A 26,557-nucleotide genomic window follows, 5' to 3' on the forward strand; every position below is an offset into this window, starting at 1 on the left:
CAGGGGGGAAAACAGCTTCCACCTCTGCTCCAGCCTCCAACAGCCTTGTACAGGCAGGAGGACCCTGAGCAAAGGCAGGCCCTGAGGATGAAGGTCCAAGTGCTGACAGTTGCTGCGCTCCTGGTGCTGCTCTGCTCAGCCCCGGCACCATCTGGGGCACTGCAGGGCCATGCCAGGAACCTGGAGAGGCAGCCAGCAGCTGGGGGCCCTGGAGAAGACCCTTGGCCACCTGGAGATGGAGGGGCCAGGCTACCTGGGCAAGGCTCAGAGGGGAGCCGGCCCCCAGCTGGTGCAGGGAAAGCGATGGGAGAGGCACACCACAACTCCGGGTCCCCCAGCAAGGCCATGGCCAAGTCCCTGCTGGGCACTGGGGAGCAGGTCCCTGCCAGCAAGCCCTGGAGGCTCCCATTGCAGCCCTCCCGCAGCAGGATCCCAAGGCTGAGCCATCACCTGAAGAGCTATGGGAAGTTCAACAGTGACACGGTAAGACAACCTGTCCTTGTCCAGCAAGTATGAGGGTTTGCATGGGGCATTGCAGGGTGACCAGGAGTGAGTGGATCCACTAGTCAGAAGCAGGCAGGACTGAGGGCAGCAGGAGTGGGTGGTGAGCGTGCCATGACCTTGCAAACATCAGGTAGAAAGGTGCTTTCAGGCCATTCCTCAGAAGCTGCGTGTAAAGGTGCCAGGCACAACATGACCTCATAGCACCATGTGGCTTGTGCTGCCACCGAGGGAGGTGAGCAGTGACAGCCCTAAAGCCACAGCTGGTACCTGGCAAGGCTTAGAGCAGAGGCGATGGCTGCACATGCAGATGGTGAGCAGGTCAGGAGGTGAGTGCAGGTCTGTCTGCAACACCATGTGTTGTCCTCAGAGCTGCAGGGGCAGTCCTGCTCCAGCCCCAGCCCCTGTAATGTCTCCCAGCCCCCAAAGTCTCATGTCCACACCTCCAGAAGTGCTACCATGAAGCTCTCTGAGCTTTGCACTGGGGACATCATGCCCTGATGCTCCTTGCCATGCCAGTGGGCACAGCTCCTCACAGGAATACCTGGAGGGAGACACAGACCTCTGTCTGGGGGAAACCTGCCCTGTGGGCTCAGCACAGCATCCTGCTAATAACTAACTTGTCCTTTATCAAACCCATACTGCTTTTTAGTGGCACACAATTAGACCTCGCCTTAATTAAGAAGTGCTGGGTGATGCTGTGCCAGGTGCCACTCAGCTGGGGCAGGTGACACTGCAGCAAAAGAGCAGAGGCACTGGTGTATGGCTGTGGGGGCCCCCCCTGCTTATTGTGCTTTCTGCCAAAAGCAGTAATGAACTGCTCCTGGAACCACTTCTTGGGCCCAGCTTCTCCAGCTCCATGCGTGAAGCTGCTACTCTATAGCCTGGTTAGCTGCTTGTCCCACTACTGCAGGAGGTACTGTATTATTTTACCATTTTAAATGATAATCAAACATGCATCCTATTCTATCAAATAATTCTATCAAAGTCTGCAACTTTGCTTTGCTTTCTAGTGGGAGTTTCCCTGCCCTGTCCATCTGGGGGAAATGAAGAGGCTCTTATGAGCTCTTCCCAGTCCCAGGCATCACAATGCTGTCAGCTTCAGTGTGACCCTGGCAATCACAATCCCAGGGCTGAAGAGTTCACATCACCCTAAAACAACTGACTAACCAGCTGTGGGGTGTATGAGAGGCTGCCTGACAGGCAGCCCAAGACAGCTCAGAAAGTGACTCTTTGAGCCTGTGAATGGCACAGGCTCCTCGGGGCCAGGGCTCTTGGCAGTGTGAGCACAGAGTGGTGACACAGCTATGAATAGGAGGGTGTTCTTGTCTGGGGGCTGAGCACAGCTGGACACTGGTATTGCAGCCACTACTTTCCCTCTCTCCACAGCACTCCTGCCACAACATCCAGTCCCGGCCCTGCCAGAAGCCCTCTGACTGTGGTGGCTGCCTGGGGCTCTACACCTGCAAGCTGCCTCCTGGCACCTGCAACCTGAAAGCCGTCTCCAGGCAGAGAGGTGAGTTGTAACGTCCTCAGCAACTGACACCATGGATACCCACATGCAGCCAAGCGCAAGCACAGCCCTTTGGCTGCACCTCTCCAAGCCCAAATCTGACTGCCCTGTACAGGGCTGGGTCTGGTCTCTTGACTGCACAGGGCTCACTGTCTGTCCTTCTGGCACTGGCCACCATCAGTGATTAATGAAGAACTGCATTCCCACAAGTTTCTGTAAGGGCTGGGATTTGACAGGTACCCTGAGCTCTTGCAGGATAACAAGACTGTGCTGGAAAACCAGGGAGGGGTTGAAGTGGTAACTTGGAAGTCAGCAAGTGCAGTCCTGTGCATCACAGGCCCTTTGGAACTGCTCATGTTGGTGTGTGAGCTGCTTAATTAGCCAGGAACAATAAGGAAGCAGAGATTGCAGCTTTTAATGTTTAACCAGTGTCCTCCTTTCCCCATATCCTTTGGTGAATCTATACTGCCCCCAGACTGGCCTCTTGTCTCAGCACGTTTGTCTACACCCACGTACATAAGGTCCTGGAATAGAAACTCATCCAAGGCTACTAAACTCACAGACACCAGCTCTGGTACAGGAAACCCCTAGTTGTGGGATGTATAGCAGGCAAGTTTAGGGCTTTGGGTATGTGTAATATAGTGTGTGTGTATATATAGTATATCATAGAATCGATTGGGTTGGAAAAGACCTCCGAGATCATCAAGTCCAACCCTTGGTCCAACTCCAGTCCATTTACCAGATCATGGCACTCAGTGCCACGTCCAATCTCAGTTTAAAAACCTCCAAGGATGGGGAATCCACCACCTCTCTGGGCAGGCCATTCCAATGCCTGATTACTCTTTCTGGAAAGAATTTTTTTCTGATCTCCAACTTAAATTTCCCCTGGGAGAGCTTGAGCCCATCGTGCCCTCTTGTCCTATTGCTGAGTGCCTGGGAGAAGAGACCAGCCCCCACCTGGCTAGAACTTCCCTTCAGGTAGTTATAGACAGTGATAAGGTCACCTCTGAGCCTCCTCTTCTCCAGGCTAAACAACCCCAGCTCCCTCAGCCTCTCCCCACAGGTCTTGTGCTCCAGTCCCTTCAGCAGCCTTATTGCTCTTCCCTGGCCCCGCTTCAGCACCTCAATATCTTTCCTGAACTGAGGGGCCCAGAACTGAACACAATACTCGAGGTGTGGCGTCACCAACGCAGAGTACAGGGGAAGGATCACTTCCCTGGTCCTGCTGGCCATGCTATTTTTGATACAGGACAGGATCCCACTGGTCTTCTTGGCCACCTGGCCAATATAAGGCATACCCAGCGTATGTGGTCTGTTCACAGTCTTCTCTGGCCACCTGCTGTTGGCAGACTCCACAGGAGGGCACATGGGCCTGTGGTCAGACCCAGCCTAGATGGTCTTATGGCTTCTCTTTACAGGTGGGTTCCTCCAAAGCATCCAGGGCCCTTAAGGATGTGAGGTCACGCTCATCTCGGAGAAACACAGCTTGAAATAAACCTGAAGAGGTTGTCCTGCAGCTGGAGATCAACACTTTCTGTCCGGGTTTAATTTTAAATCCTGAATGACACAGTTGTAAATATGTCTTTCATTGCACTTAGCGTGTTGCTTCATTTTAACACGCCCTGTATTTTGTACACTATGTAGGCATGATTCCCACTTTCCTGAGAATTGCCAATAAAAGCACTGACTGGTCACAGAGCCCTGTGCTGGCAGAGGCCCCTTGAAACCATCAAATGAGGCAAATAGGGCTATTTCACAACCCTTTTTAATTTCAGCTATTAGGATATTGTAGTAAAAGCTGCCACAGTATCTCAGCATGCTCATACAAAAGTTCAAACTGAGCCAAGCATGGGGAACCCCAGGATATGTCCCAGTTCCTTACCACAGCTCCTGCCCAGGAAGACCAAGTCCCACACTGCTGAAAACATCTCTTGAGAAGGGGAATGTGGAGTCCCCAGGAATAGGCTTGGCAGAGCGGGACTGCGTAGGAGACCTACTTCTGAAGGCTGGAACTGAGCCACAGATCAGCTTTATTTAGCATCCCACAGAGCTTTGCAGGCATCCTGGCCACCTTTACATGTGTGGGTGCATGTGAGCTTTGCAAAACCTCATTGTGCTGTCATTAAAAACATCTCTCAAGAAGAGAACCAAAGCACAGTATTTGATTCACCTTGCACTCCATTGCAGTTCCCTTTGGTGGGCCACCACTGCCCCCTGTGAGGAACTAGGCTTGGAGTAGTGCCAGCTTTACTCAGCATACCTGAGGGGCAGCCCCCACACCCTCCATGTAGTCACCCCTGCAGGAGCCTAACCCCGGGTAGGGGCAGGGGGTAAATGCAACTCCCAGGTAGCTGGGAGAGAGATTATCCTCCAATGAGCAGAGGAGACTCAAGGATGCTCCAGATGCTCTTGACTCTGCCCTCACAAGCAGTGCAAGTGTTACAGCTTTCACACCGGCTGGGAAAAAGGCCTCACCCCACCTCACCTTCCATGTGCCTCCCCACCAAAAATAACAGGAGAAGACAACTAGGAGGCCCTACCTGCTCCCCAACCAGGAGCACAGAAGGCAGCAGCAGGCACTCTATCCTTGCGTTTCCTACTGTGCTTCCCAGCAGCAACACCTAAGATGGGAGAGGAGAGTCCATTTGACCTGTGAAAGAAGGTCTCCAAGGCAAGGGATCCTGCAGGTGAGCTCCACCTTGGGCCCTTCCTGCAAGTGGCCAGGCAAGGGAATGAGACCACCTCACAGAGAAGCTGAGGGCTTGGCCAAATCGAGAGTTCAGCTGCTAGATGTCCTCTCTGGCTCATGCTCAGTGCCAGGTGGGCTGGTGGGAAGACACAACTCATCCCTTTTCACCAAAGCACCATGGATCCACATGCCTTTTACACCACTTGCTTTTAATTACACTGCATAAGGAAAGACCTCTCCTTGTGCCAAGGCTCCCTGGTACAGGCACCCAGGGGCTGGCTGGCCCATCAAGTCTTCAGTAGGTTTAGTGGTTCCCCCTCACCCTCATCCCTTGCTTGGAAGCTCCTCCTGGTCAGTCCAGATCATCCCTGCAGCCCTCAGTGTCCTTGCTCTGCAGAGACCTACTTCCATACATCTCTGTTTTTCATCTCCATGCCTGAGCTTTTCCTGCTCAGTCCTGTGAGAGTCCTGCTTTGGCCTCCTGCAGCACCAGGCAGGAAGGAGCCAGGGCAAGAGTCATTGGATAATAATTGTTCTAACCTCAATATAAATAGAAAAATACAACAAAACAAAGAATTGACTAGCTAAGAGATCCAATCTGCTGGGATGCCTGGAATGTGCTAGTGCAGAGTTCAGAGAGAGTGCTTGGTCCAGTGCATGGTACTGTTGATATCCAGAAACCTGTCCCAGCAGCCCCACAGCCATCCAACCTTCCTGCAGCACCACATGTCCATGTGAGCGTGTCCTAGCTGTGGTCAGCTTGCCCAAGGCTGTTGATTCCTGGGACCAGGCTGAGTAGGAATGGTTGATAAGTCTGATTTATTGCTGTTAAATGGTAAAGCCATTCTCTTTTGTGGAATGAGGATGTGCTTCATTGTTACTTTTTGTGAAGGAATTTCATTTTGCTACCTGAAAAGACAAAAAAAGGAAAATGTGCTCCTCACAGTGACAGGCAAAACAAGTGTCATTTCTCACCAACCTCCAGCCTATGAAGAGAACTGGCTCTGCTGCCAATCCTGGGTCCTTGTCCACAGCCAGCTGTGCTGCAAAGCTTGAAGCAGGTGCCTGCAGAGCTCTGCCTGTTCCCTGCTTGGACCCTGCAAGCCCCAGGCATACCTTCCAGAGCCCATTTGCCCAGCAGTTCTGGAAGATGAACACATGACTAAGCTCACTGGGCAGAGCATGTGTGGAGGAAGGGCACTCCAGCCCCTCAGGTACTGCTGCTCTTAAATGGCCAAGAATAGACAGAAGGGCCAAGGATGCCACCTAAACACATGATCAAACCCTCTCAGCCACAGTGTCCAATGCCTTATCAAGGACTTCTGGACGCTGGCATCTGGAGCTCTTGTCTAGCTCCCCTTAAAATGGAAAATAGATTCAATCTTAGAATATTCCTGGGTGATTTCCACTGCTGATCCCTAAGGGCAAACCTGAAGGCAATGAAGACACACATCTACCACCCCCACATCACCGTTGCCCCATTGCCTCCTCAGACCCATCTGCCTCCTTTAGAAGACAGGAATATAGCTCATGGCCCAATCTTTGCTTCTTCACCAGCCTCCAGATAGTGACTGATCAGGGCCAGAACCAACAGAGTGTCAGCACAGAGATATGTGGCTAGGTACTGATCACTTGGGGCTCAGATCACTGCTCTGCAGGATGTCACACACAGTCACTAGCAGAGCCCTGTCACCCTTGGGCAGCTTCTCTGCTGCCCACCCGGAAGGCAGCACAAAGCCCAACCCTCACAAGAGAAGCCAAGGGTTTTGCTTGTTCCTTACCTAGGCCTTTCAAGAACCTATTGACTCCACTCTGCTCCCCACTGGGAAGTGTTTCCAGGTACTCTTGAGCCCGTACCTCAAACAGACCTGCAGAATGAAAGAAAGAAGTCAACAACTTCTATTTTATGTCCCAATAAATCCAAGCAAGAATGCCATCTGAAAGTCTGTTTACCCACAGACTATTGCACATGAGAGGGAACGACTCACCCCACCTCCTCAAACAGCTGAGCCCGGATCTGGCACAGAAGCTTTGCACCCTCCCTCCCCACTGCAAGGCTGACTGAGCTTCTGTTCCTCACTCAGGGAGAGACAAAAACTCTCTTCATTCTGCTATGACCATAGCTAAGTTCAGAGAGTGAGATCATCTGGAGAATTGTCATGCAGGATTTACCACTGCAAAACCTCTTTTACTCAGCCACCCCTTTAAGTGTCCCCTGCTTATTAGCACTTGGGAGGAAGCTGCTAAGCCAGCACTGAGCAGCAGCAGGGATAAGGCACTTCAGCTGCCAGTAGGGTCCTTGGGACTGTGGGATGACAGCAGTGAAACAACAGAAGCAGCCCTGGGAAGGACATGAGCATCTATATCTTTTACTAGCCAAAAGAGCCATAACGAGCCCATTCTTCCTCTAGACACAAGAAGGGGACATGAGGGACTGCAAGAATAAACATAATTCCAGCAGTGTACCCCTTTTGTGACAGTCCTGATGGGAATTCAATGTGGAATAGAAGAGGCACACATGTGGAGGATACTGCAGTGATGAAGGATGCCTATAACCACAATCTCAACCACAAATGCCCAGATCAGGCACAAAGTGCCCCCATTCTCAGCAACTGATTCCCATGCACTGTGCACGTGTCTCACCATGCTCCATGAGACAATGCTCCCCACTTTGGGAAGATAAGGAAATGAAGACAAAGAGTCCCCAGGTGACTTCCTGAAGGTCACATACAGGTGTCAGAATACACCATCTGCCTGTGCCAGTGCTTCCCTACCATCTCCCTCCCGGTGTTCCTGCAGACACTGCAGCCTCCAACCCTGGTGCTGGGGATGGAGGTGGTGGCCAATGGGACATCTCCTGGCTCAGTGCAGCCACTCCTGGCTCTCACAGGAGCACAGCACCTTCCACAACAGCAGAGCCCAGTCTAAGCCACTCACCTCTGACACCCTGTTTCCGCAGTTCCCGCTCCTGAATGAAGCCCCCAAACATCTGTGTCTCCATGAAGACCTCCAGGAAGCGGCGGAGGCTCTTGGAAGAGACAGACTTACGGAAAGCCTCACGCTGCAGGGTTCGCTCCTCTCGCTCCATGGGGGTCAGGAAGAGGGAATAGTGACCCACAATCTCCACAAAGAAACGGACAAAGGCCTCGGACACCACCTCATTCAAAGGGCTGGTCTCTAAGGAGACAACAAAGAGGCAATGGTAAGGACAGTGCTGTAAGGATTTGCTAGAAAAATCCCCTGGCTTTTCTCACATCCAGTATGAGCAGAAAAAGCTGCTCATGACAGACAGCATCCTAGGAAGTGCTTGCCATGGAAATAGACCAAAATGCTGCTACTTTAAAAGTCACCAAGCTTTGTCTTGTTGCTCACTCCTCTCTAATGAGATGGGGGAGAGAATCAGAAGAGTAAAAGTGCGAAAACTCATGGGCTGAGATAAAGACAGTTTAATGAATAAAGCTAAAACAATGCATAAAAGCAAAGAAAAAGAGTTAATTTATTCACCAGTTCCCATGGGCAGGCAGGTGTTCAGCTATTCCCAGAAAAGCAGGGCTCTGGCACACATAACAGTGCTTTGAGAAGACAGAACACCCTATCTCAATGTCCCCCCACTCTCTCCTTCTTCCCCCTGCTTTATATGCTAAGCATGACTCCATGAGCATCACTCCATGTGGAACACCCCTTTGGTCAGTGTGGGTCAGCTGTCCTGGCTGTATCCCCTCCCAATTTCTTGTGCACCCTAGTCCACTCTCTGGTGGGGTGGGATGAGAGGCAGAAAAGGCATTGGTTCAGTGCAAGCTCTGCTCAGCAATAGCTAAAGCATCCCTGAGTTATCAACACTGTTTCTAAGACAAATCCAAAACACAGCCTCATACTAGCTACTGTGGAGAAAACTTAAAAGTATTCCAGCCAAACCCAGCACATTCTTCAGGCTCCCCTGCAACCAGGAGATGCCCACACTGCCCCCAAGAGAGCTGTCTCAGCCCAGTTGCCTGTGAGCCACATGGCCATCTCCCAGTCTGCAGCTCTGCAGGTGAAATGTCCCTAGAAAAGCCTGCATCACTCACATGGCCAGCAGCAGAGAGAAGCCTATGGAACCCTCCCTGAAAAGAGTACAGGTATTCCCCGGAACTGTAAGGGAAGGATGGACAGACCTGGGAAGGGAGAAGTATTGTTGCTCTTCACACTGAGAACTGCCCCCTGTGCAGTAAGATATTTAAACAAAGTCTTGACCTACCTCCAATATCTGGAGTGTTAAATTTAACACAAGCCTAGCTCTCCTCTAAGAAGTGACAGAAAGAAAAAAAGTAGGAAAAGATGTGGTTTTAAGCTGTAAGGCACTGTGCTTTACCCTGTTTGCTATTGACAGGCCCCTCCTCCTTGTCGCTCGCCAGCTCATTCCTCTGCTCCAAAATGTGTTCTAGAGCAGCCTGCAGCTTGCGGGGCAGGATGGAGTCCTCATCTTCCATCTGTAAGACAGAGCCACCTCTTCAGAGACTGGGGCCAGGACATAAACAGCTCCCACCCTGCCCCCAGCACGACAGAGGGAGCACTAAAAATGAACTGTGAGGAGAGGGAGAAGCTGTAATATCCTTGGCACATTCCCAGCACCTCCCAGTACAGTATTATCAAGAAGTACAAGAGGAAGGAGTAAGGGGGTATCTTTTCCTAAATACTCCCCTATTCTGGAGGAATTTCAGGTGTCTGACCTGAGACACCCATTGCTCCACCACAAAGAGGATGTGTCAGAACAATGCTGGAATGTGGCCAGGTGAGCAGAGCCCTCTGCTTGGCTCTGCTCATGCACCAGTCACACTATGGAGGCGTAAGGAGTTCCTTCCCAGAGAGCAACGGAGCCAAGGAACTGCCAGTGACTGGGCATGAACTCCTACCAGCCCTGGCTGAAACAGCATGATTCAGCTTAAACCTCCAAAAGAGAGATGCAAGGTGAAGCATGTCCCTGGAGCTAAGGCAGCTGGCAAGCAAGAACTGTGCTGAAGGAGTTGCCTTCCCCCACATGCTGCTTCCTTCAGCAGGAGGAGCACTCATCCCATCCTACCCATGGGAGCTGAGGCATTGCAGAGACTGATGCTGCCAGCACTGCTCAGCAATCTGCCACAGAGCTCTGGGAAAAAATAGCTTCCTGGGCCACGAGTATGCTTGCTTTTGCTCATTTGTCCTCTTCCCTTTCCTTGTCCCCTTCTCGCTCCTCCTCTCCAAAACAAAGGGAAGGAAAAATCAGCAGGCAATCTTGCCAGCAGAGTAGCATACAAGCTCCTATGTATCAGCTGCCTACTTCTGACCCATACAGTGCAAGGACTGGAGCAAGGAACCACAAGCTCCTTGGGCAGAAAAGATGTAAAGAAATCATCATGACTCCCTTCCCACGTAGGGCAGAGTATGTTATAGGAGATGGACTAACAGGCAAAGGCTGGAAGACCTCATGCTGCTCCCCAGCAGACAGTCCTGAGCCAGGGCTTTCCAGCTCTGCCTTCAGCCTTACAGGAAAACTCTTAAGAACACAGTGCTTAAGTGCCACCATCTCCCTCTTCAAAAAAAAAAAACAGACAGAGATAATTCTCAATAATTCAGTCCTCAACAGCTGTGGTTTGGGATGCTGACATTACATATACACACAGCAACCCTTCTAACACTGCCAGCCACAAATCCTGCCTCAGTGTGAGTGGGGGCAAAGCAATCCATCCAGAAGGGCAGGTCAGCAAACGTAGATGGAGGTAAGGTATGATGGAAAAAGGAGAGAGAAGGTGAAGGATATAAAATAGTTCTGCTCACCTGTCTCAGAAACCGGTTATTTACCAGGTCAACAACAAGGACCTAAGAATGAAAGAGGAAGAATAAAAAGAGTTTATCTTAATCTGTAACTGCTCTGGAGGAAACCCCTTAGCCCTGCCCTTAACTCCTCCTACCCACCACCCACAGCTGGAGGGGGCACCCAGTGTGAGCCAGGAGTGGAGCCTTTGCTGTGGCTTTCTGACTACTTTGCTGCAAACAACAGAATAGCTTTGGCAGCAGAAGCTGTGCTCCAAAGCCTGGCCCACCACTCCTCATCACCACTTCACAGTCAGAACCTTATTTTTATTTCCTGTGTGCTGCACTGCTGTCTCCTGGTTGGGCAGGAAAGAAAATGCTTCCCTGACCACTTTCAGCCTTGCTGTGTTCACCCTTATGCACCTCAAATCCACTTCTTAATTATTTATTGCTTTCATTAGGCACCTGTGTCAACCAGAGGGGCAGCTATCCTGGCCAGTCTGCAGCAATCACACTTCAAGCCTGGCAGACTTTGCACACAGGCCCTGGACAGCACTATGCAGAAACCAACAGAAACTTTAGCAAAGCCACCTCCTTCCTGCAGCAGCCCCACGGTGGGAGATCCCAGCCCCCTGCCTTCCCAAGCTGTCGACAAGGCAGAGCACAGACCTTTGCTTCCCTGGGGAACATCCACTTCCTCCCTCATCCCATGCTCACAGTAGCCAGAGAACGAGAGCTCAGCTCCCCCTCGCTGCCAAGCTGCCAAGGCAGGCTCTCAGAGCAGCTTTTCTGGGACAGAAGACAACTCAGGCCACTGGAAGCAACCAAGAGCAAGACCACGGTGCGCATGCATGGCTCACCTCCTCCACTGGGAGCTCCTTCAGGCGGGGCAGGGAGCTGGAGAGCAAGCCAATGAGGAAGGGGGTGGGCGAGCACACGATGTCGATCATGGAAGGTGGCAGCACAGGGATGTAGGTGTGCTGCCAGGTGAAGGGGTAGAGCAGGGCCACCGTGGCATGGCAACACTTGGACAGAGTGCTGGAAGGTCAAACACAATCAAGGACATTGCCTGGTCAGTCAGGGAACGAGTGGTGCTTCCTGGAAATCAGGGCTCTTTCAACTGTTCCCTGACTGATCTCTCTAATTACCAGGGGCTTTCCCAGATTTCTGACCCCAGTTTTCAGCTTCAGAAGCAATGAATTCTGCAAGATGATCTCAGCCCATGTACATGTGACAAGAGATAGGTCCCACTGAATCAGAGCTATGTGTTACTCCAGTGCCCTGATGAGAAATATCTAACACAGCATCTTCTATGCCACTGCCTTTCCTTGGAGAAATGAGTTGAGTCTTCCACGGCATGCCCCTGTGTCTGTTCCCATGGGAAAGCCACAGGTCTGAATGCACAGGGACTACACTGCCCACCACAGACAGCACACAACTGTGGGGGGCAGAAGGCAGCTGCACCACCACAGCAACCATCTGCTGGGCTGCACTGGCCCACTTACCTGCTGGCTGTGCTCTTGGTGTGACCAGTGCAGCTGGACAGTCTGCAGTCAGGGACCCCCTGACAAAGCACCAAGGTCCTCACATGCTCCTGCAGGTCATTCCAGCCACGGTCCACCCCTGCCCCTTGGCTTGGTAGCTGTGCAACACACATGCCTTGCCTTTGGGCAAGGCTTAGCTGGGGCAACAGCATGCCAACAGTGTGCTTTTCTATTGCTCCCAGTCATACGCCAGAGCGTGGGGGAAGGAGGGAGGCAGTAGTCTCCAGACAAGGCTATCCAGGCATCCCCTGAGCCCATGGAACCTCCGAAGGCTATTCAGAGCCACAAGAGAGTGAAATCCCATGAGGAGAGCACACAGCCAGGCTCTGCGGGAATCTGCCCATGGCTCGTAGGACTGCAGCCTTCCTTCTTGCCCCTTCAAATGCCACCAGCAGCCTGGCTGTAAGTGCCTTTGCTGACAACTTCCAAGAGGGTCTGTCCAGAAACCCCATCAGCTCTCTGGCAGGAGGCAGGCAGGGTCTCCAGTCAGACATGGCAAAGCTCAGTACAGGGCACCAGTTACTCATCCATTCTGGATCTGGAAGCATTTTTCCATGTCAAGAGAAGGGAAAGGCTTGCTGCTACAGACCCTGTATGTAACGTAATTTCATTTTACTAGCATTCAAGTCTCAAAAGGCTGAAAGAGGGCAAGGAGACTGATGCAGCCAGAAGGAGTCATGTCAATGAGGAAGGACACCCAGCTGGCTCCTGTTAGACTCCATGGCAGACTTTACATTCAGCAACTTGGATCTGGCTGTTTATTGCTGACTTGAGAGGGACGGGGTTTGATGGGTGTGCACTTGAGCTTGTTCTGTCAAATAAAGCCTGTTTTACCTCCACATCTCACTCCAGCTAATTTTGGTGGACATGCACTCCTATGCCGTATTTCTGGTGGACATCTGGCTGCTTTCACCAGGTAGGCTCAGTTAAGCAGAACAATTGTAGTTGCCAGGACATTAGTGTGACAGTATGAAGTAATCAGGCAGCAAACATAATTAAACACATGACACTTTTGGAGATAAGAAGATCCCAGGGGAGAAGCTGGAATCTGCTTAAAGTGAGAATTTTATCTAGGACTGCAACAGGTAGGGAACTGGCACTTAGGAAAGATGTCTGGGATGTGCATGCTAAGAAAGTCTCTTCACAAAATGGGGACAGTTTCCTCTCCCAGCCTTCCTAGAGGCTTGTCTTTTGTTGAAAACAGAGGAACACCCTTCAAAGGCTGTGTCACAGATGGGTCAGGTTGCTTTAAGCCTTTACATGGGAAACAAACTCTCAGTTCCACATCCTTGTTTAGGAAGGTCAGAGTATTTCCCTCCCTTCTCTCCACTTATTCCTGCAGGCTGCCTCTCAAGCTGTGCTTGCCCTCATCAGCAAGCCCTCACCTTGCTGTGACTATCACACATGCAAAGTAGGTAATGAATCTGAGAGAAGCAGAATGAAAATAGTGAGAAAATACAGAGCTAGTAATAAACAGGAACATTTAAAAAACCCAGCCTAAACAAACAAAAAACCCCCAAACCAACCAATCAAACACAACCACATCAAAAAACCCAACCAGAAAAAATGTGAGAATAATATCAGAGTGGATGATCTTTGTATCTTTGTTGTATCTTTCATACAAGATAGTCTTGAAAGAATCTGCAACAAAAGCGAATGTGCCATCTTAGAAATGCACTCCAAATTAATGAGATCCTTCAAAAACCATCTCCTTCAAGACTGCACTATTTGTATACTGATACATTTCAGGACATGGTAGCAGATAAAAAAGCAGTGGCTCCTCTTCCCCTCCATTACTGCAGAACATATTTTCCACTTCTCAGTTTCTTACTGTTCATAGTCCCAGTAATAGAAGCATAGTCAAAGCTGAAAGAACTGCACCTTTCATCACTTGTGCAGAGCAGTGTGGCATGACCACCCACCATTCCTCTTCTTTGAGGACAGGTTGAAAAAAGTGAAAGTATAAGAAGTTTTATCTTTGTCACAAATCCTCCATTTTGAAAGTGTATCCAAATTTCCTGCCTGAAAGTGGGAAGTGACTTTAGACAGCATTTGAAAACCAATGGAAAATATCTCTGATTCCAGGTAGCGTCACAGAGGAACAGTGAGCAGCTGAAGTACGTGGTTATTTATGGCGTGGTGATACATTATGGCATGCTGTCTCCTACTATATTTATGGTGGCTTGTTCTTCCCTCAGCCCAGCTCTCAAGTCCCAGTGAGTACACGTGGTACGTGAGAAATAGAGTGGGAGGAAAGATGGCTGAGATCCAATTAGTGGAAGTCAAAGGCAGAGTTGTGTAAGTCTGAAATTGTACACACCAGGCAGTGGGAAGTAAAGAAAATTTCCCCTTCCACCCTTCCATCTGTGAATGACTCATCGCCTCCAGGGTGAAACCTAGTGATCTCTGCTCTGAAGCATTTCTCACTGTGGAAGACATTTTCAGAGAACAATACTGATAGGGTTAAAGTCTCTGAGCCTCCTTTGAAGGCAGTTCAGAGATGGACACAGAGGAGGTAACGCTGAGGTATCTCTTCCATGTGTGATTCAGTCAGACTTGCTCTGCAGATAGTCTCAGGGAGCTGCAGGTGGCCAGGAGCACCTTGGTCTTCTGGAATGACTCAAGCCTAAGCTCTCTCTCTTGCATATGGCACTGAGCAAGCCCTGAGGGACTGCTGATTCACACCATGGCTACTGAGCCTTGCAAAGGAATGCAGTATGATAAATTTCTTTTATGCCACCTGTGTGACTGTGTGCTCTTCAGCCAGCAGCAATGTGATTGCAGTATGGCCTGGAGAGTGCCAGGCATTACCCTCAGGCCACACAAGTTCAGTGCCAGATGTTCAAATAGGACACAGACACCAGTTTTTAAGGCTTTTGGTTTCAACAGTAATCTTAAAAATACTGCAGGTCTTTGAAGCACATTTTCGAGATCCTGAGCACATTTTCATGGGTTCATTCAGCCTTCTGCAGGGAACATGGCTGAGCTGCATGTCTGATGTTGTTTGCAGTTGAGACAGAGATGTTGCTAGTACAGAGGCTAAAAAGTACTGAGGTGAACAAGGAACCCTCAGATTCCTCCCTAAAGGGCTGACTTGGATACAGACTGACACACAGATCTCTGTGAGCACTCCCTGGGTCAGAACAATGACAGCGCAATGATCTGTGACATTTGTTTGCTCCAACAACAGGCCTTCCCACCACAGCATCCTGTGCACAAACCTACCACACAGCACCCTATGAAGCTTGTTTCGTGGTAGCCACCTCAAACACAGGTGGCCAGTACACAGTCTGAACACAACAGCTGCAACTACATAGAAACCCTTCTTTCTCTCCTGGGAAAACTTGCTCCAAGACTAGCTTGACTTGCCCTAAAAGACATCTTGACAAGTTACAACAGCTTCTAAGGAAGGATAATGGCTGTTCAGTTTGGTTGCTTTCCTCCCTAATTTCAGACTGACTATGAGGTTTCCAGCTTTCCACTCCAAAGGCAAGCAAGTACCTATGGTAAAAAACCCTCAAAGCTGAATCCCTCTTTGGGCTTAGGATACTTCATTTCTGAAAAGCACCATGGAATCAAACAGCCTTTTGTCATTTAATGCCAGGAAGCCCTGTGGTTCCTCCACTAACCAAACTGCTTAAAATATGCCAGCATCTGGCAATTTAAGATGGTTTGAATATATCTTTTCTCTTAATTTTTTTTCTTTATAAGCTCTGCTACAGTAGGATTCATTTTACAAACACCTTCAGATATCTGACATTGTGTCACATCTGGATTTACTTATGATGGATTACAGATCTCATTTACAACATTTAACAGGCGTAGGAGCTCCCAAGCACTGTCCCACGATTTTGTGCAGCATTGCTGCGAATCCCACCAGGAGGATGCCAAGTTCCACCAGCTGTGGGGACCCTCCCTGGTTCCCACCAACGTGGCAGGTTCATGCAGGTGAACAAGCCAGTGTTAAGATGATCTGAAGAAACAATGTTATTATCCAATATCCAAACTTCATCCTTGAGTGTCTTCTTATCCCTAATCACAGTATAAAAAGGAGAAATTTGCAAGGCTGAGATTCACAGTCCCAGATTTGTTTTTGTAGCACATGGAAAAGGGTTCTGCTTGATGATTAATTACCTTTTGCTGGGGATGACCACATCTAAAGTGTCTACTCTAATTCTTTCAGATCTGCCTTTGATAACAATGACCGCTTTGTGTTGTTGACACAGCTGTGGTTTCTGGCAGAGACAGAAGCAACTGCTTGAGTTGGTCAGAACCACAACAGGCTTTTGAGATCCGGAAAAGGAGGCATTGATTTTAAGGCTGTGCAAGTTTTTCTGTTCTAAAAAGCCCTCTGAATCTCACAGATCTCCTGCTCAGGCCAGTAAAAACTGCTCAGTGCTACGTACTTTGTGACATCAGGACACTTGTAGTGGGAAGATGCTTTCTAAAAGGTTGGTCTATGGTGCCTGGAACTGCGTGCCAGGGAACATCCTTGGAAACAAAAGCTGCTCTCATGTTGCAGTGTCTAACCCATGTCATGGCCTCCACTGCCCCAGGACTAAAGTTTACAGTGCAGGAGCAAACAAAAGCTAGGGAAGACTAACAGGCCAACATAGTTTTAACAATGTCATTTTCCTGGGTTGCAAGGCATTGTATACTCCAATTTCCATAGCAACAGAGAGAAAAAAACCCTACCCAAAAACTAGTAAACCAAATTCTTTCCTTTTCCGCTGCCAAGCTGTGGATTGACAGGTCTTTAAACACTTCATGCTCATTCTAAAGATGGAAAAGACAACGTATTTCACTTGCTGTACACTTGTTAGATACATTTTTTGGCTCAGCTTGAAAACATTTCACAGTTCACGCAGTATTTGGCAAAAGACCTTTTAGCTTTCTTTTCCCACAGACTGATTTTATAGCAATTAAAAGATGTAAATAAATTGCATACATCATTTCTCTGTCACTTGCACCCAGACACACCTTTGCAAACACAGACAGTTACTGATAGTGCCCACATGCAGAACTGCAAAGATGAACAATAAATGTAATTTATTGCACATCTTTCACCATATCACCTGCACTCGTCCCGTTAATCCATCTCAGCTGGATTATTTCTAGCATTCCTAACCTCTGAGCAGTTTCCAACAGCTGCTTTTATAATTTTTCCTTCTCTTAAGCTATTTCCAAAAAAGCATTTCTTTTCTTTCCTCTGAAACTGGCATTTTCACTCCTAAAGTAAATACTACTTCAAATTCATTGAGTTCAATGTGTTCCTGTCCCAGGAAAAGTATCATTTGGACAGAAGAATCTGTATCTACAACATCATCAGCTTTCAAAACATGGAATGTCCACCAATGAACAGAAGAGACTGTTGATCTTACGAGAGGCTCACCAATCCAGTCCACTCAATTCACTGAACTGGATTAAAATACAATGGTTTACTTAATTTTGAGTGTTATTTTGTTTTCTGCTTTTCACACCTTTACAGTCCTTTGGGATAATATCCAAGCTTTTGCTCCACAAAAATGAGCCAGAGAAACTTCATATTTTGTCATAGAAAAAGAGGAAGATGCTCCTGAAATTGCTCAGAACAAGGTCTTCTCAGAAACATCAAATATTAAAAGTCTCATAGAAAGCTGACAAAACTATGGTACATATTTGAATCTGAGCCCTGTGGTCTTGACAGACTCTGAATATTATAAACATAAGAATTCCTTTTTTCACAGAAAAAAACCCCTGTTTACGATATAATAGATTGTAGAAACTACGTTTCTATGGTTCTCTCCCACTCCCTTTTACAGGTCTGTGCAGCTGGACTCATTCCTAAGGACCCTGGATATACTGACAAATACACAGGGGTGGGAAAAACCCACCAAAACCCATCAAAGTGCTTTGAATTAGAGATGTTCCATAGCACATCACATGCCCAGAATACATGGTGTGCTGTCATATAAAAAGGTGATAGGAAAAGATCTGGCAAATAAGGGTTCATGCTAAACTGATGCCTTAAAAAACCTCCAAAAGTTCCTTACAATTTACTCATACCACCCAGCCCTCATATAGAGATTACAATGCCATCTGTGTCCTTAAGGAATTTTCTCAGAATGTAAAATTTTTCTTACAAAGGAGAAGAAAAATATTTGAAAGCCTGTGATCATAAGTTATCACATCAATCATGTATGTTATATAGAAATACAGCATTTGGATGAATTCTCTCATTTTCAATGCAAGTCTGAATGCTCTGCATGAAATGTGTGGCTAAAGCATCTAATACTAAGTCTCTACATATAATGTATCAGTGATAATAAAGAGCTGCCCCAAGGCAGCTGCCAAAACCTGCAGGCAGCCAGTGCTCTCTGGATGCTACAGTTTCCCTCTCCCCAGCCTTCCTATTCCTTTGATGAGACTGCCTGAGCTTTGCCCACAGAGAGCTCCAGATCCGTGCAAAACGAAGTTTTCCCCTTCACTTTCTGTAGAAGGGGCCTCTCCATTCTTTGCCCCAGTGCTCAGTCCCAAAGCTGCAGGCTGCTGCCTGGAAGTTGTGAAAACAGACAGCTTCGGGGCATTGTACACTCCTGAAACCTGAGCGTGCTCCTAAGTGTCATTACTCATCCAGGCAGCTTTTCTTTCCCCAGCCTTGGCGAGCTTTCCTCCCTGAATCCTCAAGTGCTTCAAGGGCTGGAGAGCTGCCAGCCACCAGCTGCACAAGATCTTAAAGAAACTCAGACCCATTTTCATAAGTTAGGAGAGCAGACAAATTTTTAAAAAAGCAAATTGAGCAGATTCAAAATAGAAGGGGGAAGTCCTCTGTCTCATTTCCCCTCACTGCATCCTTTACTTTCATCCCCCCTAGGGAAAACATCTTTGGAAAGCAATATTAAAATACAAGCTGAAAATCTTAAGATTTTTTTCTGACATCAGCAGACAGCTCAGAAGGGACAGTGATCTCTGCCCAAGGCTTGATCCCTGGAAACCCCAGCACAGCTCGGCAGGGAACATTGCAGCATCACAGAGCAAAAGGTGGGGGTTTGCTTCCTTAGCACCACGATCTGCTCTGAAATTACCTAGAGGAAGTGGAATTTGGTACTCCTTGGGGATGAGAAGCAGCACACTTTGCAAGCTGCAAAATGAAATTATGGTTCATGGCCTAAGCTCCTGATTCCTAGGAAGAACAGCCCTACTCACATAATCATGAAGTTGGAAAAGAGCAAAGAAGCAAAAGAACAAAGCAGAGAGATCAGTCCCTGCCATCTTGCCAGCCTCCCTTCTTTGGCAGCATTTTATTTAAGGAAATGCAGGAGGGTACCTGAGCTTGTCTGCGATAAAGATCACCCTCCTTTCCAGCAGCAGGGAGGCAAAGACTCTGCTCAGATGCCGCACACTGAGCGATGTGAACAAGGACTCGAAATCAACATGCTCAAGCCTGGAGTCAAGAGGCCTCCGCAGCTCGATGACCTGTGGGGAGAAAAAGCCACAGATGAGCTTTTGCTGCCCACCCAGACTGTGGCAAGCAAGGAGCCAACAGGTATTTTCACAGCTAACAGGACTCACTGACTGGCAAACACCACACAGTGTTAAGTCCTCAAACACAGTCTTTCCAAAGACCTCCCATAAATTCTTCTTCCAGATGAAGATGATCCTGAGTCCACTCCAACAGGCACAGCATGAGATCAACCACAAGTTCTCCCTACTGGACTGAGGACAGGGAGCTCTTCATAAGGAGGAAAACTAGTTTGTGTCCAGCTAGGAGAGGCTTTCGGTCTTTCTGGCATTCAAGCAGCAGAATGTGATGGAGCCTTTCAAATCTACACTCTGATTTTTACAGTTATGATTAACTTTTTTCTTCAAGAATCTGGATGCTTAACGTACGGACTATAAATTTTTTATATCAGTTACAGAAAAGAGCAACCTGTGGGTATTTTTCTTTGTTTGTATCTACTTTAATAATGCCTGTCACAGCATCTTAGCATTTCATACTCCTATCTTATACAGATGCTTATCTAAATGTTTTTGAAAGTCTCCAACACCACACATTTCATAAATCCCATAAGAAAATTACTCTAGTTCTGAACTACCCTCAGACTGCAGCTGAAACATGTCAGTGGCAAATCACTTCCATTACTTGTTGTCTTACTCTCAGTACAGACTCAGAACAACTGGTCACCTTCCTTTCTGTTGAAAGGTTATAACGTGTCCTTTGTCTTTTGTTTTCTATAACAAGCAAATAATTTTCTCAAGATTTGCCTGTATTTTCTAGATCACTTAGTAAGCAGAACTGTTTTTCTGGGGCTTTCTCCTAGTGGATGTATTTTTTTTTAAATGATACTTTAAATAAATATTCACCAATGATGGAAAGCAGAAAAATTGCTTTAATTTATTTTTCATCTCTTCACATTGCTTTCATTATGGAGTTTGTCTAAATAATGCCACATTGTTACTTTTGCTCACTTTATGGCCCACAATACCACCAGACCCTTCACTGCTGTACTGTTGCTCTCTCAGTTACTTCTATGCTGCATTAGACTACTCCTTTCTTCCTCCCAGCATTTTGCTCTTGTCCATATTGAATTTCACACCAAATTTTCAATTTAAAGAATCAGAGAACCATTCAGGCTGGAAAAGACCTCTAAGATCATTGAGTCCAATCTTTCACTGATCTGACCACCTTGTCAACTAGACCATGACACTAAGTGCCACGTCCAGTCATTTCTTGAACATGTTTCTGGAATATAGGAGGTGTTCACTTTGAATTTTAATCCATTACTCTCCAAAGCATCTGCAATCCACCCCAAATACTGTATTGTGTAAATGTGGAGTTTATTCCATCACTCAGATAATCAATGAACATCAAGGATCCTAGACACAAACCAGAGCAGCACACCACTGGGGCTCTGCTCCTGGAGTGCACATTTTTAACCAGCTATGCATGTGCTCTGCAGTAATTTCATTTAGCTGGGACTGTCTTCAGTTGGGTTGAGGAGAATGCCGCCATGTAGTGCTATGCTGAAAGCCCTCAAACACAACCTTAACCAACGTGCTCACTTTAGTCTCTCTCACATTCAAGGTGTGTACAACCAACAGGAAACATAGCCAGAACTACATTCAGTTTGTCTCCCTCCATCTTCCCACAGTCCTTCAATGCTACACTCAAAAGCTCTGCACTCTTAAAAGCCCTCCCACCACTGTGTGAGATGCAACACACATCCTCAACTCCTGTGAAAATGCTGTTCTGAAAGGCTGTAGCATTAGCCTGGTGTGGTTTCAGGTATTTTCTGACCAGGACCCAATGTCCTATTCCACATGAGCAGGGGTTCTACATCAAGGATGCTGGAGTGCATGCCATGAGCCTGTCTTCAGGAAGTGTGAGGGTCCTTGAGCAGATCCAAGGTCAAGTGCAGGGAAGCACAGGGCCTGCTAGGCTGTGCCACGTGGCCCCAAGGCCAACTCCCCATTTCATTTCACCATATTAGCATGGTGGTGTCCTCACAATCATTTTCACTATACAATTTCCATTTTGATTCTGAGGCCACTGAGCCTCCATGCCATCCCCTCTGTCCCCTATTTTACTCCCCAGCTTCCCCCCACCAGTTGCCAGACAATCTGTCCTTGGAGATCTTCAATGATATGTCATGGTCCCAGCTTCCAGTCACCAGCTCTGCACCATTTGCTGGCCTGTTTCCCTCTCTCTAGGATGGTGGTTTTACCTCTGTTCCTGAGCCTGGCAAGAAGTTCTTGACTGTAATTGTCCTGCCCAAAGCTGGGAATGGTGCCTCCATGACACTCCTCATGAGAGGCTGCACCAGAGCTGGAGAAATGCCTCGTCTTTTCTCAACTTCATCCAAGATCTGAAATAAAGACATGAAGACACAAAAACATGTAGATTAAGAGGAGGGAGGCAACACTAGGAATGAAGTGTATCAACATCTATGTTCTCTCCTTAATCCAGCATTGACATGGAGCTTTGAATCATGAGGAAGAAGGTAAAAGATGCAACTGAAGACCCTTAATTTCCTTTAGCAAGAGAAATGCAGCTCCACTGAGGTCACTGGAAAGCTTCCCCCCACATTCAGAGTCAGGACTCCACCTTTTAACATCTTTTGCATTGTAGTAGTTCTGCTGAAGGAAGAAGGCAAGAGCTGACAATCTAGTTTTCCTATTAACTGTGTTTTTGCTGGGTTATGGAACTACCATGTGGTTGCCTCACCAACACCACTTCAGGCCCTTTCTTCAGCCATCAACTCCTCTGATCCCCACTCTTCTGACGTCGGCTTCACTTTCAGATCCCTCCTGACCTACAGCACAAATTCCCTCTCCCCACTCACCTTAGAGAAGAGATTGAAGCATCCAAGGCGACTCACAATGCAATAAACTTCTGGAAGACGCTTCCCTTTCCCACTGGGCTTTCAAGACAAATGCAAATACACACAACAAAAAAGAACACCAAAAAAATGTCAGAGTAATAACTACTGCAAAGGTACAGTGACCAGTCTCCTAGTTCTGCATCTCACTGGCTGGCTCAGAAACTGGCAGACAACTGACAGCATGGTGATGAGGACAACCTGGCTTAAAGTGAGGTATGCTCGAAACAGGGGGGAGAAATGGGCACAACCACAGCATGATCCCAACCTGTCTAAATCAAATGACAAAGGCAGGGCAGACTGCTCTATAGAAACAACTCTGAGTCCACGCGATCAGCACAGGTTTAGAGAACTGTTCAATAGCTATCCAAACCTAAGGGAGAGAAAGCCTGTCTTCAGCTTAGTGGTGAAACAACAGTCCATGGTCATAATGTTAAGTGCTGGTGTAAGAAAGATGCAAGAGCGCTATGCCTGGAGTGGAGGATGGTATTCAGAGAGGGACTTTGGCACTGAACAGAAGAGAGCAAAGCTGCTCTGCTGCTCCTCGCTCTTTCCACACTGAAAGAGAAGAGCAGCAGCTTCCCACTTTTCCAGAATGAGTGCCAGTAACACCCATCCCTCAGAAGGCCGCATTTCTAGGAAAAGAAAAAATCCCAGGGATAATTACCAGCAGCCTCCTGCAATATCCAAATCTTCTGCTTCCATCTTCCCCCGTAAGGACAAATGAGAACGTCTCACTGCAGAAAGAGAAACCAGAATGACAAGACACCCATCGCCCACATCAACAGCCACTGGTACAAAAACCCAATAATCCCACAGCATTTCTGCATTTCCAGTACACCCCTCTCAGTGCTCTGCCCAATTTTCTACCATAACAGCTCTTGTATTTAATTAGCTGGAGAGATAAATTTGTCTCTCATGAACCAGGATATAAACCACAGTACTCACCTGGCAAACTGATGGATGGGGGCCCAGTCCTTTGCATCAGGGAAGCAAAACTGGGGAATAGCTTTCAACTGATCTTCTGCCTCACGCATGAATTTGAACGAGCGCTCAAGCTAGCAGAACAGAGAGAAGGAATGTTTCCAATTAGTCATGTGGGGATGGATTACTTCAAATATTTTTCCTGTGACAAATGAATAGGTGGTGACAGGGGCTAAGCTTCTGCCTGGAAGATATTAAAATTTCTGTGATTTTGGCTCACCTAATCTTTAGATATCTTAAGGTATCACTGTGCCCCCAATTTCACCAAGCCCTGCATCTGCAGCACCTGCCCCTGCTGTATTGTGCCCCTAATCTGGGACACAACTTCCAGTAATTAACGAGAGAACTGAAGTCTGAGGGGAGGTCTGGTTACATCCCATTTGCAAACACACTGTCACACTGACTCTGTGTTTCTTCCATTCCCCATTCCCCATATTGAGCTGGGCTACTGAGGAAAGCTGTGTCTTCCCTTTAAGAACATGTGTCTTCTCCCAACTATCAGTTTTCTCTAAAGAGAAAAGGGGGAGAAAGGGAATAGCTACATAAAAATTATAGCCAAGAGCAGGAAAAGATCTAAATCAGCTGCTCTTTCAGCAGCGAGGAATATCATGACAATTCCAGGGCGGTGACTGCAGCTCATCTATCTTCATTCTCACTGAATACTGACACAGCAAAGTGGTGACTGACATAACATGCAGTCAACAGGGAAGCTGCAGCTCCTCCAGTGCACCACGCAATGCGAGACACGTCAGCCAGACCTCCCCATGGGCAGCGCACCTTCAGCGGGAACTGCTGGGTGACCTCGGGGACATAGGCAGCCCCAGCCTGCTTCTTGTGCAGCGACACCACCACGAAGTACTCAAACAGCTGCCTCTCCTGATACTCAATCAAGTCCCGTTCCAAGGTTTGGTACCGCGGGGTTTGCTTCAGGCGAGACTTCACATGTACCAGGCGCTGGCTGTGAGCTATGAAAATCAAAGATTAGAGATTGTGCCTTTGTCGGGCTCTGCACAGAGCATCAACAGTGCTCTGCAGAGACTGAGGGATAAACTTGAAATCTCCTCACTGCATTTGCTTTGTCTATGGCTGAGTTAGAGGTGGGAACTATCTGGAAGCTGCACTATAAACATCATCAGAGATGGGCCAATGATCTTGTGCCATCACCCTGAAGAGCTCTGGCAACAGAAGGATTTCATGAATAGCTTTTACAGCTGAAGACAACCCAGACTGAGATCCATATGTGACATGATGTAACAGATGTCTGGCCATTCATCCTAGCATTCATTTATGCAGGTTTTAAAGCCAGCACAGTTAGGATTGATCACATTTGTTCAGAAGAGGCTATGGGTAGTAATCCCCACAGTTTTACAAGAACAGCATTGGGGTCACGCTAGGGTTCTGCTGTGACTCCCAGCTTCAGTACACAGGCTGGGCAGTAGGTCAACAACAAAAGAACCTGAAGAGAAGTGCAGATGAAAATGCTGGCTCTCCCTCTGCCTAAAACTAATCTCTCAGGGCCATGCTTCTACAAGTTCACCCAAGACAATGGGAAAACACAAAAAACTACCAAGCAAGTTATAACTGCAACACACAGATGAGCCATGGGACAAAAAACATTCCAACATGGAAAGTAATGAAAAGTTGCCTGCTGAGAACAGACCAGATGAAATTCCCTGAGATTGCCCCCCTACTTTGTTTTACAGTTGCATCCCAAATGAAATCTCCATGATGTCTCCCTTTTTCTTTCTTTCTATGAAAGAAAAAAAGAAAGAAGTAACTACAAGCAGAGACTACAGCACATTCTTACAACTATGCTTTTTTTGTGAAAGTGGGTGGCAATGCAACATTTTGACAGAAACAACCACGGGAATACTGCAGGAACTCCAAAGACATAAGATGTCTGCCTGGGAGACAGGGCTTCCAGAGAAATAGTACATACTAAAGTACACACTTCATCTTTTGTCTGGTAAAGTTTGTGCCACTCATGGACTATTCCAGACTATGCAATTTAAAACAATCTTGAGCTGACTCTTAAATCAGAAAGTGTAACAAACCCTGGACAGTTAAAGCCTTGGAAAGATGCCTTAGACTCCTTTCTCTTGTCACCTATTACGTTATCTGCTCTAAGGCTGTAAATCCACAGAAGTTTTCAGAAGTGGTTTCCGTTTCACCAGGGACTTCAAAAGGAGCAGTGTCACAGCAATGCTGAGCACTTCAGAAAAGCTTGCTCAAGATCTGCATTGTTTATATGCTGTGCAATCTAGTAAAGATAGCAGAATTGTACTGCTGTCATCATTGCAGAGTTTGTCTTCAAAGATCTTTTCCTTCCAAAGGGTCAGCACTTCTGGCTCTGACATCCAGTCTTATGATTTGCTAAGTCTCAGATGATGTACAGTGACTCTCCAAGCAGAGGTAACTGGCTGGTCTGGTTGGTCTGTTACATAAAACATACAAAGTTCCAAATACAAGAGACTTGCTAAATCATCTCACTTGCCTATTTAAAAATAGGAAAGTCTACCATTCAACAAGGCATAAAGCAAAACACAGGTGTAGTTAGAGGAAACAGCAAGTGCCAGAGCTTCTATTCACACTTATATAGATTTGCATAGTCACTCAGCCCTGGGTATGGATTTGGATACTGTTCAGAGTTCTGTGCTCTTGGATTTGAGGTGACTTAATAAGATCTGCATCATCCACTCTATACCCAGTTCCCAGCTGTATTTACAGAGAAACTCAGGATGATGCACATGATTCACTATGGCAACTAGTAACAGATGAGTTTGAGTCTTCCTGGCCACATCTACCTGTCTTTCTCAGCTAAATCTGAATATAACCCTAACCCTATACTTCACAACATCATGTTTCAAGACAGTTTTGAACACAATTTCTGTGCAATCTGGGCACAAACTCCCTCTCCCTGTGTCCAGGCTAGCCCAAGAACCTGTCAAAAGGTAGGTGGTGGCAGCAACCTTCAGCTTGATCTTGCTCATTTAGCAACACAGATAAGATTTCCCAATGCAGAGGAAAACAAGAGCATACAGTAGTTATTTTGCGGGGAGCTGTGTTCATAAGACGGAACTCACTCTGAGGTTTCTCTTCTAAAAACCTGAAAGAGCATAAAAGGACAAGCACTTCCAGGCACAGCGTACTGTGGCTGACACGGAGCCCAAGAGCTGCTCTTTCAGCTTGGGAACTGACC

The 26,557-nt window shown here is 47.5% G+C and overlaps 2 protein-coding genes across 4 annotated transcripts in view; one reads left to right on the forward strand and one right to left on the reverse strand.

Moving 5' to 3' along the window:
• LOC139670037 (uncharacterized) overlaps positions 1-3,704 on the forward strand; it is a 30,490-nt gene extending 26,786 nt beyond the window's left edge. For both annotated transcript variants that reach the window (XM_071551136.1, XM_071551137.1), the window contains 2 exons: positions 1,891-2,017; positions 3,433-3,704. In XM_071551136.1, coding sequence (XP_071407237.1) covers positions 1,891-2,017; positions 3,433-3,464 — 159 coding nt within the window. In that variant the 3' untranslated portion in view covers positions 3,465-3,704. The remainder of the gene's footprint in view (positions 1-1,890; positions 2,018-3,432) is intronic.
• A 59-nt stretch (positions 3,705-3,763) lies between these two features.
• Positions 3,764-26,557, reverse strand: part of DENND2A (DENN domain containing 2A) — a 58,168-nt gene continuing 35,374 nt past the window's right edge. For both annotated transcript variants that reach the window (XM_071551134.1, XM_071551133.1), the window contains exons 9-20: positions 24,136-24,323; positions 23,323-23,432; positions 23,042-23,111; positions 22,339-22,416; positions 21,721-21,861; positions 19,323-19,471; positions 11,333-11,510; positions 10,497-10,538; positions 9,055-9,172; positions 7,641-7,880; positions 6,485-6,571; positions 3,764-5,612 (exon numbers count right to left, since the gene is read on the reverse strand). In XM_071551134.1, coding sequence (XP_071407235.1) covers positions 5,581-5,612; positions 6,485-6,571; positions 7,641-7,880; positions 9,055-9,172; positions 10,497-10,538; positions 11,333-11,510; positions 19,323-19,471; positions 21,721-21,861; positions 22,339-22,416; positions 23,042-23,111; positions 23,323-23,432; positions 24,136-24,323 — 1,433 coding nt within the window. In that variant the 3' untranslated portion in view covers positions 3,764-5,580. The remainder of the gene's footprint in view (positions 5,613-6,484; positions 6,572-7,640; positions 7,881-9,054; positions 9,173-10,496; positions 10,539-11,332; positions 11,511-19,322; positions 19,472-21,720; positions 21,862-22,338; positions 22,417-23,041; positions 23,112-23,322; positions 23,433-24,135; positions 24,324-26,557) is intronic.

The sequence above is a fragment of the Pithys albifrons genome, chromosome 3 (genome assembly GCF_047495875.1).
Source record: "Pithys albifrons albifrons isolate INPA30051 chromosome 3, PitAlb_v1, whole genome shotgun sequence".
Lineage (NCBI taxonomy): Eukaryota > Metazoa > Chordata > Aves > Passeriformes > Thamnophilidae > Pithys > Pithys albifrons.